Raw genomic sequence first — 14,146 nt, 5'->3', positions numbered from 1 at the left:
AATGACCACATGAGAATATAAATAAATTGTTTTAAGTTGTACTTTGGAATTGAAAATTATATGGGTGTCGAAAGATGGGTGTAGGCACATGTGCAGCCAGGTTTTCCTCTTAAGCAACCGCACAAGTAAACGCAAGTTGCCTGCAAGACGAACGGAGAATTGGAGTTTTTCCTGACCGGTGTCATCAGTGTTTTGGTGTGTTACGGCCGCCAGCAGGTCAGGATTCAGCAAACAGAATATGAGGTGCCCTACATGAAAATTATCAGTCTAATGTAAATGCCAAATAGCCAAAGCATGAGATAACGAAAACATGCATTCTTCAGCTAATATTTTGGATCAGGAAAGAATATGGAATCTACTGAACAAGTGAACATGCATTCAGATAATAGAATCAATGCTTATACTTCAGTTATGTACTGTATGGCTAAACCTCAAGAGTAGAGAACATCCTCAGCAGAAACACAGAAACCATGTTCAAGCCACTGTCATGCATGGGTATTCTGATTCTGCAATATTATAACATAAGAGTACCTGAGTTGCAAAAAACTGAAATTGTTCATATGCAACTAATTCATATTACAGCACAAAGAAGGAACTTCTACAGAGTTCATTTGTTCTGCTAAGTGCTACCCACTAGAATACATAGAAGCCTGCGTACTTCTACTGCAGTAGCACGAACAATTGTCTATGACGGCATACCTGACAAGCAGCTGTTAATCCTAGGTCCTCAAACAGAGAGAAAATGTCCCTTAGCCATGATCGTTGGTTCTCAAGGAGAGAACCATGGAGACCCATATGAACAAGCAAGACAAAACTGGGCACCATGCCAGGGTTGAAGGGAAGACAACAGAAGAGCAGCAGCAACTTGGCTGGTTAGGCTGGCGGCTAAGAAAGCAGCAGACAAGGGGAAGGAGGACAAGTCTGAGATGGACTTTCTCCTCTCCCCACTGTGAAGTAGAGCAGTCAACTCATCGCATGGACATGAGAGTGCGACTCTGGATGACCCTCTTGGAAGGTTCAGCAGCCTTCGGTGTTCGCTTCATGTTCTTCTTCGCCATCTTCTCTATCTGCTCTATTGAGCTGGACAATTTCCTCTCGACAATATCAGCAAGGGCTGGATCGATTGGTTTGGATGGAGTCTTCGATGAGCTTTCTGCTGGCGAGGAAAACACCTTCAGATTGTCCTCAGCCAAGATAGTTGCAGGGCTCGCAACATTTTCTCTTTCAGTTGAGCCGGAACCAGAGGCAACAGCCGGGGAAGCTTCAGTGCTGTGAGGAATGTCCTCTGTTTGTGCTGGAGTAGCCAGGTTCACAGATTGCAGAGATTGCTCAGGCCTTTGGCTTTGCTGCTGAGCTGCAGCGATCCTTAAACGGTTTCTCTGAATAGCCTGCAAGGCATAGTGGCATAGTCAGAATAGGATGGCAGCTAGCATGGAAAAAACATGCACTGAATGCTTAGTTTCAACTTCTTGTAATGAACTAAGGGCATGTTTGGCAAAGCTTCATCTCTAAGAATTTTTGGAGCCGGATATTCTTAGCTCCAGCAATTCGTGGAGCTAAAGCCGGGGTACACCCGTGGTGTTTGAGTGAGCTATCTTCTTTCCATTTCAGACTAAAAATAGAGGCTTACATCACTTTATTTTAGCATATAAACTCCAGATCTGACATAGAGCTGGGAGCCAGAGCCCTGCTAAATAGGGCATAATGATGTGGGGATAAACTGTAGATGCCTTAACAAATGAACTGAAATATTGACAAATAGTAATGGCCTCTAAGCGAACAATTGAACCTTCTTGATGACATAGATAAAATATAAAATTATGCAGCAAAGGCAAGTCCAGCAGAGGAATAGCTAAACAAAGATGGCATATGTACTTAAATTCCAGATCCACTAGTAAACATACTACACATTAATTTTACAATGGAATAAAAATCGTGGATATGAGCAAAACTATCAAAAGTAAACTTGTCCACCCAGCAATTATTATTTGAGCGTACTTCAGAAGCACTTTAATTTTGGCCATACAAACTGTACATTGCGTAGTAATAGGATCCAAAGTACAAGATGGAGAAGTATAGCTTGAACTCCACTTTGAATGTTACTGCAATTTAACCAGCTCGTTGAGTCAAATGTTTTCATTGGATTCATCAAATATCCCACAATTTACAGGACACCAGAAAGTAGGAAATTGTGCTGCAGGATTTACCGTTTATCTCATTCAGTTGCTTGCTACTGGCAGTACTATATGGCTGAACCTTACCTTACTACATAAAACAAAACAACTTATGTGTTCAAAAGGATCAATGACAGCATTCAGCACCTGAAGTCCCTACATCTGACTTGTGCCAAGCATAATAACTTAAAATTATAGACCACTAGCATCCTTTTTACCCTAGCTGGCACCAAACATAAGTAATAGGTCTGGATATGTATTAAAAATTAACAGGGGACTAATTCTTATAAGATTTAAGAAGAATGCCATGAATTCTTTTAAGCAGTATTGTTCGACTAAAAGTTCCTGGTAAAATTAAGCTAGTAAAAGCACTTCACTGCAGTTCATTAAGGCCATTGGATAACTATCTGACGAAATCCCACAAGCCCCTTAGTTAACAATTGCACTCCGCTTAGAATTAGCAGGTCAACGACAATCACAAAATCTGATCATTAATTAAGCCTTCAACAACACAGCGCACATCCTAAAGAACATAGCCATTGAAGCAATAAGATCTTGAAACAGTTAAATCGCTCACATCATAACAATACTGCACCGCCCTTCACCTTTGCAATTGCCGTGATGTCACGGAGCGGCGTCCTCGGATACCAATCAGGAAGCGGGCTCCTCCTCTTTGGCGGCGTAGCCCTCACGGCCCAAACCGGCGGTACGTTCTCCTTGTTGTTCGAGGGCGATATGAACCGGCGCGCCAATGGCTTCCCGGCGCCCCGAACCGCCCGGGCTCCCGGCGAGGCCACCCTCCTGATAAAGAACCCTCCACCTCCACCCGAGAGGTCGGAGAGGGGCAACCTCTTCCCGTCCCTCATTTCAGGCATCTAGAGCTGTGCAAGAAGCACGCATCAGAAGAGAGACAGACTGGTGAGATCCCAACAAACACATCAAAAGATCTGGAAACGGGTCGACCTAAAAAAATCTCGTTTTCCTCACTTACATGGTGCAAATCTTGCCCCAGCTCCAACCTTTGGTCCTAGAGCTTCACCAGATCTGCAGAAACAGGACCCAGGAAACGCATCAAAACACCAAAAAAAATGGGCGGAGGAGGCAATAAACGGCCCTAAAATCCACAAAATTCCTCACGATTTGCTCCGCTCGTTCTCCGATCTGGGCGCCTCGGACCCCTATGATGCGACTACCACATCGAATCGAGCGATAAACCTTTGGGTAAATCTCCAGGGTTTCAGGTAGTTGGGCCTGTGGTGCCAGGGGCTCTAGCGGGGAGAGGAAATAGCCGAAGCGAAGGGGGACATGGGAGGCGACGGGCGGGATGCTGAAAATTGAAAATTTTGAACCATGAGCTAAACGTGTGATTGGTTGCTTGAATTCTGGTTCAATGTATGCGTATAATTTTAGAGAAATGTGATTAGTTATATGTATAAATTGTTTTAGCTTGGACAGGTGGATATAAATATACGCTCGCAGCTTAGCTTAGGAGGGAAGCTCCATCCACAACATGACCTATGGTGTAAGTTCTGCATCCGCTCATATAGATGGGTTCACTATTTAATATCATAAATTCATCTTCATATGAGTAACTAATTATATTCTCAACTCTTGTATCCGTTTGTATCCTCAGATTCGGTTAACAAAACAGGAACTCATGTCAGCCTGTCCAGATAGATACACTCAAACAAATACTCTTCTATTCAACAAATATGACTTCGCTCAACCTACATATATAATCCATACAGGCAGGACTCATACGGACAACCAATCACACATTAAATTTTTGCGCTTGCACGTGCATCACCTGCACTTTAGGACGTGTTTAGGCGTTTGTTTTGGGTGCGTTTGGTTGCTTGTATATTTGAGTCAGGCTCGTATCTGTGAGTAAAAAAATAGTGTTTGGTTGCCCGTACGAAATCATATTACATCAGATAAAAGTGTACAAATAAATGTTTCTATAATATTTATTTTATGTCATTGTACTGTTATAGTCCTTAGTTTATCTTATTAAACCTTAATATTATTCGAAATACATTAATATCATTTAATATGTACTAATAACATCATTAGTTGGACACCAGGATGCATCCAGTAAGCCTGGCTATACAGAAATGCCCAAATTCCACGTATCTACAGAGCCAAGCTGAGTACATGCATTTGCATCCCAAGAGCCAAGCTCAGGGTGGCATGCAGGCAACCAAACACCTGTTACCTGCATCTTATGGGTCAGGCTAAGCCATATGTAAGCAGCCAAACACACCCTTGATGACTAATTTTGTCACATATTGCTACCTGAATTTAGTCTTGTCACACTTTTATAGTAAAAAAATTGACTGGTTAATCTTATACAAACTTTGGAAGAATATTGTAGGCTTGTTTGGTTCGCGTCTAAGTTTGTCACGTCTAAAGTTAGTCACGCTATATATTTTTAACCAACTGTTTGGTTGACTACCAATATTGTGACAAGCCATGTTTTGTTAGCCCCTTGGCACTACGTGAAAAAGGGCTTCAGTGACGGATGATAATCAGCATTAGTGACGGGTCCCGCACCTATCACCCCGAACGCGTTATTGATGAGTCGTTATTAGTGATGGGTTAAGACCCATCAATTATGAGGTCGTACGTGACAGGTCATAACCGTGACCCGTCACTTATGAGATCATATGTAACGAGTTGTAACAGTAACTCATCACTAATGACTGAACATAAGTGACGAAACGTAACATTGACCTGTCACTTATGACTTATAAAACTTTTTCGTGTTTTTGACACGAAAAAAGTCAAAAAAAATATTTTTTTTCACCCGAGCCATCTCAACGCAGAGGCTCATCGCATATGCCCCACAAGCTACGCTGCTTTTCAATCAATTTTTCAGTCTGCGTTCCGTAGGCCTCGAACCTGCGACCTCCCCTCGCGCACGTAGCTCCCTTATTGCCTCACCTATCATGTAGTTGTGATAGAAACTAGATATTTTATCCTTTGAACCTTCTTTGTCGAAGGTCCGTCACCTATGGTTAATTAGTGATGGTCAGAACCGTGACCCATCACTAATGACTGAACATTAGTGACGGATTGTAATTTTGACCTGTCACTAATTACTGATTTTTCTCATCCAAATTTGTACAAATATTTTATGAATTTTATCGAGGGTTATAATTTACTTAAAAAATTTATATTCATCCAAATTTGTACAAATATTTTATGAATTTTTGAATATATCATCCAAATGATCGCAATTTGATAGGTGGCCCAGAGTACCTTCGGTAAAATGGGCACAACTTTTGCATACAGATCCCGAATTTGACGTTTTCTTTTACTCTATGGATATCTACAGAAAAAGTTATATTTCTTTCTCTCTGACTATGTCGTGTTCGGTAAATTTTTTGAGGCCAAATTCAGCCTGAAAGATTGATTTTTCACCCTCTGAAAGGATCGAATGGCCCAAAAGGGGAGGCGAATTAGGCTTTAATTAAAAATACTTCTACCAAATACTAGAATAAGTAGCAATCTTATCATAGATGAAATATAATAAAACTACGCGAACAAGCTACATCAATACAACAAAACAAGCAAGCAAAGACACTAAGAAAATTGCAGAATTAAAAGTTTGCAAGAATGTAAATGCTCAAAGTAAATGCAGGAAAGTAAAGAGATGGAAAAGATGACTCCGATTTTTTTTCCCAAGGTGTCTCGCCGTCGCCTACAAGGAGGCTATGTCCTACTACAACTATACTGTGCATGGAACGGAGGCATATATTCCATAAACTGCACATCTCCTACCAAGTCCCATCACGGGTAAGGAAGTCGTCCTGCCAGAGCATGTAAGACTGGACCCCAGGTTCGTGTACAAAGTTACCTTCACGCCGAACCCTAGGGAGGATGACTTTGTTGGCCCACTATCCTTTTCAGGCACTCACGAGCACACGAAACAACACAAAACGACCACTCCTCCACTACTCACGAGTACTCACGACTACTCAGCGACCACTCAAAAACTGCTAGCAACTACTCACACGAGCTGATAGCGGGAACACAGAAGCACACTAATACGAGAGAGATTTGTGCCACTTAATCACCGTGACTTTTGGGGTTTTCTTCTTCTCTTATTTATAGACTTGAACTCCTGCAACTGGACTCTTACATGCACTCATGCTCCGCAACTTGTATTGCATCGCACATCACATCCAACGTGGGGAACGAAAGTCATACTAACACGACACACGTCTTGTCTCACATCTTAGTCCTACACCTATTGCGCACGTTCCATACATACATGGAAACATGCGTTTTGACTGAAACAAAAAATGAAAAGATAAGAAACTGGTAGCAACAAGTTATTTTCCAACAAACCCCCTTAATCTTGTTACGCCTTCTTGATTTTGACCACGCCAATCCTTGCACAAACCTCTTAGAACCGAACGCGGGCGAGTGGTTTGGTGAGGATGTCTGCAAGCTGTCGTTCAGTTTTGGCAAACTCGAGGTCGATCTGTCCTCTATCGACACAATCACGTATGAAGTGATAATGGGTGTCAATATACTTGCTCATGTCATGAAGGACTAGATTCTTACTGAGTGAGATGGAAGACTTGTTGTCCACCATCAATGTCGATGCTCAGAGCTCTTTGCTAGTGAGCTCGTGCAGCAACCGAGCAAGCCAAACTCTATGGCAAGCCGCCGTAGCCGTAGCTATGTATTCTGCTTCACATGTGGAGATTGCGACCACTCTCTTCTTCTATGATTGCCAGGAGATGGGACTGTGGCCGAGGAGGAAGAGAACGTCGGTCGTGCTCTTTCGACCATCAAGGTCGCTAGCCATGTCACTGTCATTGTACCCTGTCAGCACCAGTGTGGCTCCTCCTTCCTTCTTGTAAACAATGCCGTAGCCACGAGTATCAGCCACGTAGCGAAGGAGATGCTTGACTGTTGTGTAGTGATCTTCCCATGGATCCTCCTTGTACCGGCTGACATACCCCACGGCGAACACGATGTCCGGCCGTGTGTGCACCAAATAGTGCAGACCATCGACGATGCTCTGGTAGTGCATCGCATCAACTGGTGGTGCCGTGCTCTCCTTGGAGAGCTTCAACTGCTCTTACATCGGTGCAAGATAGGGGTTGCACCCCTCCATGCCACTCCTCTCCGGGAGCTTGCTTGCATAAGCGCTCTGGCAGAGCGTGATGCCACCCTCACCCTGACTCACCTCAATCCAGAGGTAGTAAGTGAGCAGAACAAGGTCACTCATGTGGAACGTTGACGTCACCTTGCGCTTGAACTTGTCAATATCACCATGGCTTGACCTGGTGATGATCAAATCATCAACGTACACGCCGACGATCAATAGATCTGGTCTGGCGTGACATGTGTGCAGAGCGTGCTCACTGGCACACCTAATGAAGCCTAGTGAGACGAGGCTTGCGTCCAGTTTGGTGTTCCAGGCACGAGGTGCCTGGCGTAGCCCGTTCAGTGTCTTTCGCAGCCGCAACACCTTGTGCTCTTGATGCTCGACGACGAAACCCGGTGGTTGCTGCACGTAGACCTCCTCGGCAGCTCCCTGTTCAAGAACATGGACTTCACGTCCATGTGGTGGACAGACCAGTCCTCATGCGCCGCCAGTGCCAGCACTGCGCGTACCGATTCCATCCACATGATGGGTGCGAACACTTCTTCAAAGTTGACACCCTCACGTTGAACGTAGCCTTTTGCCACAAGTTGCGCCTTGTGCTTTAACAACTCACCGTTCTCATCGCGCTTCACCTTGAACACCCACTTCACCCTATTGGCCGGCGTCCAATCGGTAGATCGACGAGCTCCCATGTCTCGTTGTCCTTGATCGACCCTATCTCCTCTAGCATCGTGCGACACCAGCATGGCTCACCCTCAGCCTCGAAGGTGGCTGGCTCCTCTGCACTCACCAAGTGTAGCTCGTGCTCGTCGAGTTCTCGGGCCGCCTACCAACGTGTTATGGTGTGAGGAATCGTCCAAACAGCATTGTAATTAATCATTAAGTCAATCATTTACTTAATCACGACTTCAACGATTAACCAGAATACTATCCCGGTATTCCCGGCACGTGTTTTGTGCCCAAGATCAGAACACATGCCTTTCCAACATAAGCAATCACAACCAAGCTCAATAAAGAGCGAGTTATTAAATTATATTACAAGTTCTTTAGCATTTACCAGTTTAATAATTTACAGTAAAGAGATCTAGGAGGATACTAAAATTGATCAACTCCTAGCCAAAAGAGAAACTACGCAGCGAAAACAAAAACTATAGACCACAAAACGTGGGTGAAGCCATATGCCCTTAGGCTTCATCCCAAAAGCGCGACCACCAAACAGTTGCCTACTCATGCCCGTCACCCTCGACAGGTGTGAAGTAGCCAAACACAGCTTCTTCCTCATCTGTAAAACCTGTAGAGCAGCTGAGTACGAAGGTACTCACAAGACTTAATTCATATAGAGTACATATAAATAACCCAACTGCAAGGATCATGCATTGAGCCATTAGCAAGAAAAAGACCACAAGATTAAGTACGTTAATATGCTTAAGCAACCTAGACATATATGTTTGAGCACCTATGCTTAACTAACATACCCTATAACCAACAACTTGCACATAAATGTAAATGAAAATATAGCAATACATCAATGGATAACATCAACATTTCCCAATAGATCATCCATACTATCGTCCCATACTCGTAACTCTACGACCGATGTGGATGGACAAAAGTATGCTCATGACCGAGAGCATAACATTTCGAATTATTTTTACAACCTGCAGAGGGTACTCCTTTACCTACACAACTTAAGGACCATACGGCTCACGTGCCCACATAAGCCCATGCAAGGGGGTACTCGAGTCAACCTTTCCCAATAAACCCTAACCGTTTGCTCATGCGCCGATAGGTGCGAGGGTCATCCAGAACTACTCCCGAAGCAAACTGGATACACCTACAAGCCCGCTCGCTCACGCCATCGACTCGCACGTTAAAAGATCACAGCTACAAAGGTATTCGGCTTGTCGTTCCCATAATACGACATATAGTAAGCATGGAAAGTGCTAAACCAACGACACCGACGGATGTTGCTTAAATGATGCAAAGCAGTCTATGGTGCCCGAGCTCCTCTCCCGAACTACCCCGAGGAACTCCTCCGGGGCAGAAGATACTCCTAACACCGCCCACATCTTATCTCATCCTCACCACTCATCCAACCAACATCATCAATATTATCATAGTGAACCATAATTAAACATATAGCTCGCGAGGTATGGAACACTCCACCGCTTGACTTCTACCGATGACCTATGCATCGCTAAGCATTTCGAATGACCTTGTAAATTAGACATCAACAATATCGCCAAGACTACAAGGATGTGGATATTCAACAACTCAAGGTAGAGATAATGCAATCAACATAGGTTCTACCCACATAAATCCGACATTAACTCGCTACACATGCAAACATACATAGAGCATATCTTATCAATTTTAGACTCCACACATCAATTCAAAGGGTGCAATATGCTTAGCTCCTTGCCTTGCTGCTCTGGTGGTTGCCTGATACTCCCCGCACAACACTCACAGAACTCCGAGAGGTTGGCGTCGCTTTCAACCACGATCGCGCCACGCTCCGGTTCTTCATTCACTAAAGAAGAACGCATGTAATGATGAGCATGAATGAAGTGCAACAATACATGTTACAATATGTATATGATGAAATACCATAAAATATGCTTTATAACGCATGAAAATATTTTTCCTAGCTACAAGTCATAAGAAGACTAGTAAAATTGGTTTCACAATTTTTGGACTTGTAAAGAATTAACGGTAAATTAATGAAGCCTCAACCTAATTAATTTATCTTATAAATTTAATTAATTATTTTATGGTTCGGGGTATTTTTAATAGGTAGGTTAGGGTATTATGAAACCAACAAAATTAGTTTCATAAAGGTGCTACAGAGAATTTATTATGAATTTTACAAGTTTTAGCAAAGAGTGAACTACGCTGAAACGGTACTGTCTTAGTTGAGCACGGTCAGATCGCTAACATGTGCTGCCAGACCATTGGGAGTGGTGGTCAGACCGTGGGAAAAAAACGTGGTTAGATCGCCAGCGTGCAGAGAGATTTGGGGTCTGGCGGTCATACCGGCCTGGGGGGCACTCCGACTCCTGGAACGACAGTCAAATCGCTATAAAACAAGGTTAGACCGCTATGCTCAGCCAGGGGAACTTTGTGAGCCCACTGGTGATGATTCCGGTGGCTTTTGGGTGGGGATTTTGGATGTAAAGCATCATCTTGACTTCTTCTACCGCGTAGGATAACAAGCGCATGCCAAAAACGACTGAAACTCAGCTATTGCCTCTAATGGTGGTGGATGCCATTTTTGAGCTCGATGAGCTCAAATCTGATCGATCTAGCCATGGGGAAGGAATGAGAGGGGTTTAGTGTGCTCATCACGTCCTAGAAAGCCCATCGTCTAGTTGTGGAGGTTGGGGAATGGCTGAAGCTTGAAATCACCGTCGGGGAGGTGGTGGACGGCTTGAGGAGGAAGAAGATGTTGTCGAGGAGCTCGGGCTCGACGGGGAAGACCACCTCCGGTGGGGGAGCTCACCGGAGACCTCCTCCTTAGCCTCCCCTCCTTGCTCCTCCTCTCCTCCACCTCTCTCTTGGCCGGTTGGGGAAAAATGAGGGAGAGGGTGTGAGAGTGAGAGAGAGAGGGAGAGGGGTGGGAGTGCTGCACGGTTGGGAGAGAGAGGGAGCATGTGAGGGAGTGAGAGAGGGAGAGAGTGCACGTGAGGGAGAGAGAGCAAAAGAAAGTGATGGATCTACTTAACCCGAGCCTCTGTGTGCTGGCGGTCAGACCGCAACTGGCTCATGTCAGACCGCAGTCCACGTGGCAGCCCACGTGGCAGCGTACCTGGAGGTCAGACCGCGGGTGACCCCTGTCAGACCACAAAGGGGTTCTTTTGCTGAAATTTTTCTAAGTCTCCCCTCATCAGCCTCCTTCTATTCTTTTACTTCTCCAAGGTATTTAGGGATCCCCCAAAATGCTCTAAACCATCTCTAAGGTATTTGAAACTTGTTTAACTAGTCTTTAATAGGCAAACACGTGTAAGCACATGCGATGATGATATGCATGCTTAATTACGTAATTAGTATTTTTGGGACGTGACACATGGCATCACCCAAGATGTCCCCGACTGTGCAGAAACAGAGTGGCTCGTCATGGTGCTTGGCTTCGAGATACTGGGTTTTATCAGCCGGTGGCGTGGCAAAATGAGTTGATGCTAATAGCCCTAGCATCGTAGCAGGTGGACATCGCGGTAGGCGGACATGTGGTCACAACGCGAGTTGGAGCCTCGAGCACCACCTTTGACCTCCAGTACCCTGTGTACTCGATGGTGAAGTCGCTGTCGAGGCCAATGGTCGCTGACTTGTCTGTCGTCGACCAGTCCCAGCATCTCTTCTCATCAAAGACCAAGTCACGAGAGACGTGAATGCAGCGTGTTAGCGGGTCGAACAATCATTGGAACGCTGCGATCATCAAGCTTCTGCATGTTCGGCTTGGTCACATTGACATCCGCCACGCAGCCAAATGTGCGTAGGAACGAGACATCCAGCTTCCTCTCATGCCAAGCCTCGAACGACGTCATGCCACTTAGACTCTTGGTCGGCGACTGGTTGAGGAGGAAAACTATTATGGCCACTGCCTCTCCCCAAAATGTCGTTGGCATCTACTTTGCCTTGAGTAGATAGCGTGCCATCCCTACGATGGTCTAGTTGTGCCGTTCCACAACACCATTCTGCTGTGGGGAGTATGGTGTTGTGAGTTGGCGCTCGACTCCCTGCTCAGCGTAGTACTGCTCAAACTCAGCCGATGTGAATTCACCACCCCGGTCAGTCCGCAGCACACGCAGCCATCGCTCGGTCTTCGCTCAACGCGCGTTTGGAACTCCTTGATCGCCGTGGCCGCCTCATCCTTGTTGGTTAGCAAACACAACCACATGTAGCAGTTGTGATCTTCCACCAGCAACATGAAGTAGCACTGCCCGTCGTTTGTCGACGAAGTGATGGGCCCGCACAGATCAGCGTGCACGAGGTCCAGGAGACCCTCAACGTGGTAGTTGGCCTCCGGTGGGAACATAGCATGTCGTTGCTTTCCGGTGAGAAAGCTATCGTAGACCTCACCGACGTGGTCGATCGTTGTCAGACCGCACACCATCTCGTGGTGCGCCAACTTCTTCAGCATGTCGAAGTGCAGATGACCGAAATGGGCATGCCAGAGCCACACCTTGTCATCTTGCTACGCTGCCAAGCACACCGACTGCGTGATGTTTAGTTTGATCGTAGACAGTTAGTTCTTGAAGCGCATTATCTTGGTGAGAAGATGACACTCTAGGTCATGGATCCCTAGCATCGCCACCCTCTCCCACCACTCCTCCTGCCTCGTCGCTGCTCGAGTGCGCTGCTGGAAGCCCGCACGGACGCAAGGACAATGGAGCTAGGGCTTGCTCCTCTCCCACGGGTCGCATCCCCCTTACCTCGCTGCTAAATCTGGGCAGTGGGCGGCGGCTCAGCGGGGGCCTCGACGACGTGCATAAAGGCGTGTGAGGGCACTTCGTCGGGTCGGTTTCGGGGTGCGGGACGTCGGGGGCGATGTCGGGGCACAGCTGGTGGAGACCGCGCGTGGGCAGCATTCGCAGCCAAGATGGCTGCACGTTCCTCAGAGTGGAGGTGGACGACGGCTAGGAGGAGAGGAGGTGGATCTGCGTGTCTTCGCGCAACGACGTGCAAACTCTCAAGCGCTCGCTAAATCTAGCAGCAGTGCAGGATGTGGTCATGCGACAGATGGCGACCAAGGGGGTTGGGGTGATGCAGCTGGCAGCTTTAGAGCAGCTGCGTGTGTGGTGCGGCTGTGAGATTGATGGCGACGTAGCGGGTGGCGGATGTGAGCGGATTGCAGGCTGGTGCCTTAATCCTCGGATCCGATGTGTGTTGATTGAATCTGGTGGTGTTCCTCGGGCGGCGGTTCAGTGCGGTGCTGCTACGGCGCTGCAGCGAAGGGTCCCGCACAATGGCGGCTGTGGTGGAGCTCACCGCTGTGGGTTGCCGTGTTGCTGCGACTTGCCTGTTAGATATTGCAGCAGTTGTTCTACTCGGTGTGAGGGCAATGTGGCTGTTGCAGCGCTCTGCCGTGGTGGTGGATCTCACCGCCGTGCGTGTCGCGTGCCCCGTCTCAGCCGCCCGGTGCCATTTGGGCTCCTCCCCTTTCCGATCTGTCCTCTTCCCACTAGATTTGGCATGTGGGGAGCCCAATGGATAATGGTGGCCTTGTGGGTGGCGCATGTGAGGTGTCAGCAGTGGCTCCGTTGACGGCGTGGCTTCGGTGGTCGCATTGTGCTAGTTCGAATGCATGACTGGTGAGTGGGAGGCTTCGGGTGAAAGCCTATACCGGCTTGCTACTGGTGCCAACAATGGTGACACCCTCCAGTGTCGCTCCTCTTAGGCATTATCGTGGTGCCTCCCACCACCCATGAGGGACTCGCTAGGTGAAAACCCAAGTTCAGTCTTCCGGATGGGCGACGACAGCGTTTTCGACGTCATGTCCTCCTTGGAGGGTTCGCCTTGGAGGTTCCTCCCCTTATTTGAGCCGCCCGAAAGAGGCTCAAAAGTTCGACGAGGTTACTGCTTCTTTGGTGATTTGCTTTATGTTCAGTTGGACGACTGACACACATCGGGAAGAGCACGCTGAGGTCAAGTCGGAGCTACTACGCCGGTAGGGTCCGACAGAGCTTGGCAACGATGACATAAGGTGGGTCTCTTTCTCATATGTTAGTGGTGACCGTGGACGCGAGAATGATGAGAATGAGGCAGCGGTTGAGGTCCGCTGTAGGAAGTCGGAGCTGCTGTGCCATTGCAACGGCAAGCTTGGCAATGATGACCTACACTGGACTTCGTC

The 14,146-nt window shown here is 46.8% G+C and overlaps 1 protein-coding gene across 1 annotated transcript; it reads right to left on the bottom strand.

Annotated features, from left to right (window-relative positions):
- Positions 1-485: 485 nt before the first annotated feature.
- LOC133923544 (protein POLYCHOME-like) lies at positions 486-3,532 on the bottom strand. The gene is made up of 4 exons (XM_062368828.1): positions 3,312-3,532; positions 3,166-3,218; positions 2,780-3,055; positions 486-1,388 (listed from the first exon to the last, which is right to left on the bottom strand). The coding sequence occupies exons 3-4, from the start codon at positions 3,047-3,049 to the stop codon at positions 969-971; spliced, it is 690 nt and encodes a 229-aa protein (XP_062224812.1). The 5' UTR covers positions 3,050-3,055; positions 3,166-3,218; positions 3,312-3,532; the 3' UTR covers positions 486-968.
- Positions 3,533-14,146: the final 10,614 nt, after the last annotated feature.

Source organism: Phragmites australis, chromosome 7, assembly GCF_958298935.1.
Source record: "Phragmites australis chromosome 7, lpPhrAust1.1, whole genome shotgun sequence".
NCBI lineage: Eukaryota > Viridiplantae > Streptophyta > Magnoliopsida > Poales > Poaceae > Phragmites > Phragmites australis.
This window is presented reverse-complemented; position numbering and strand designations above follow the sequence as displayed.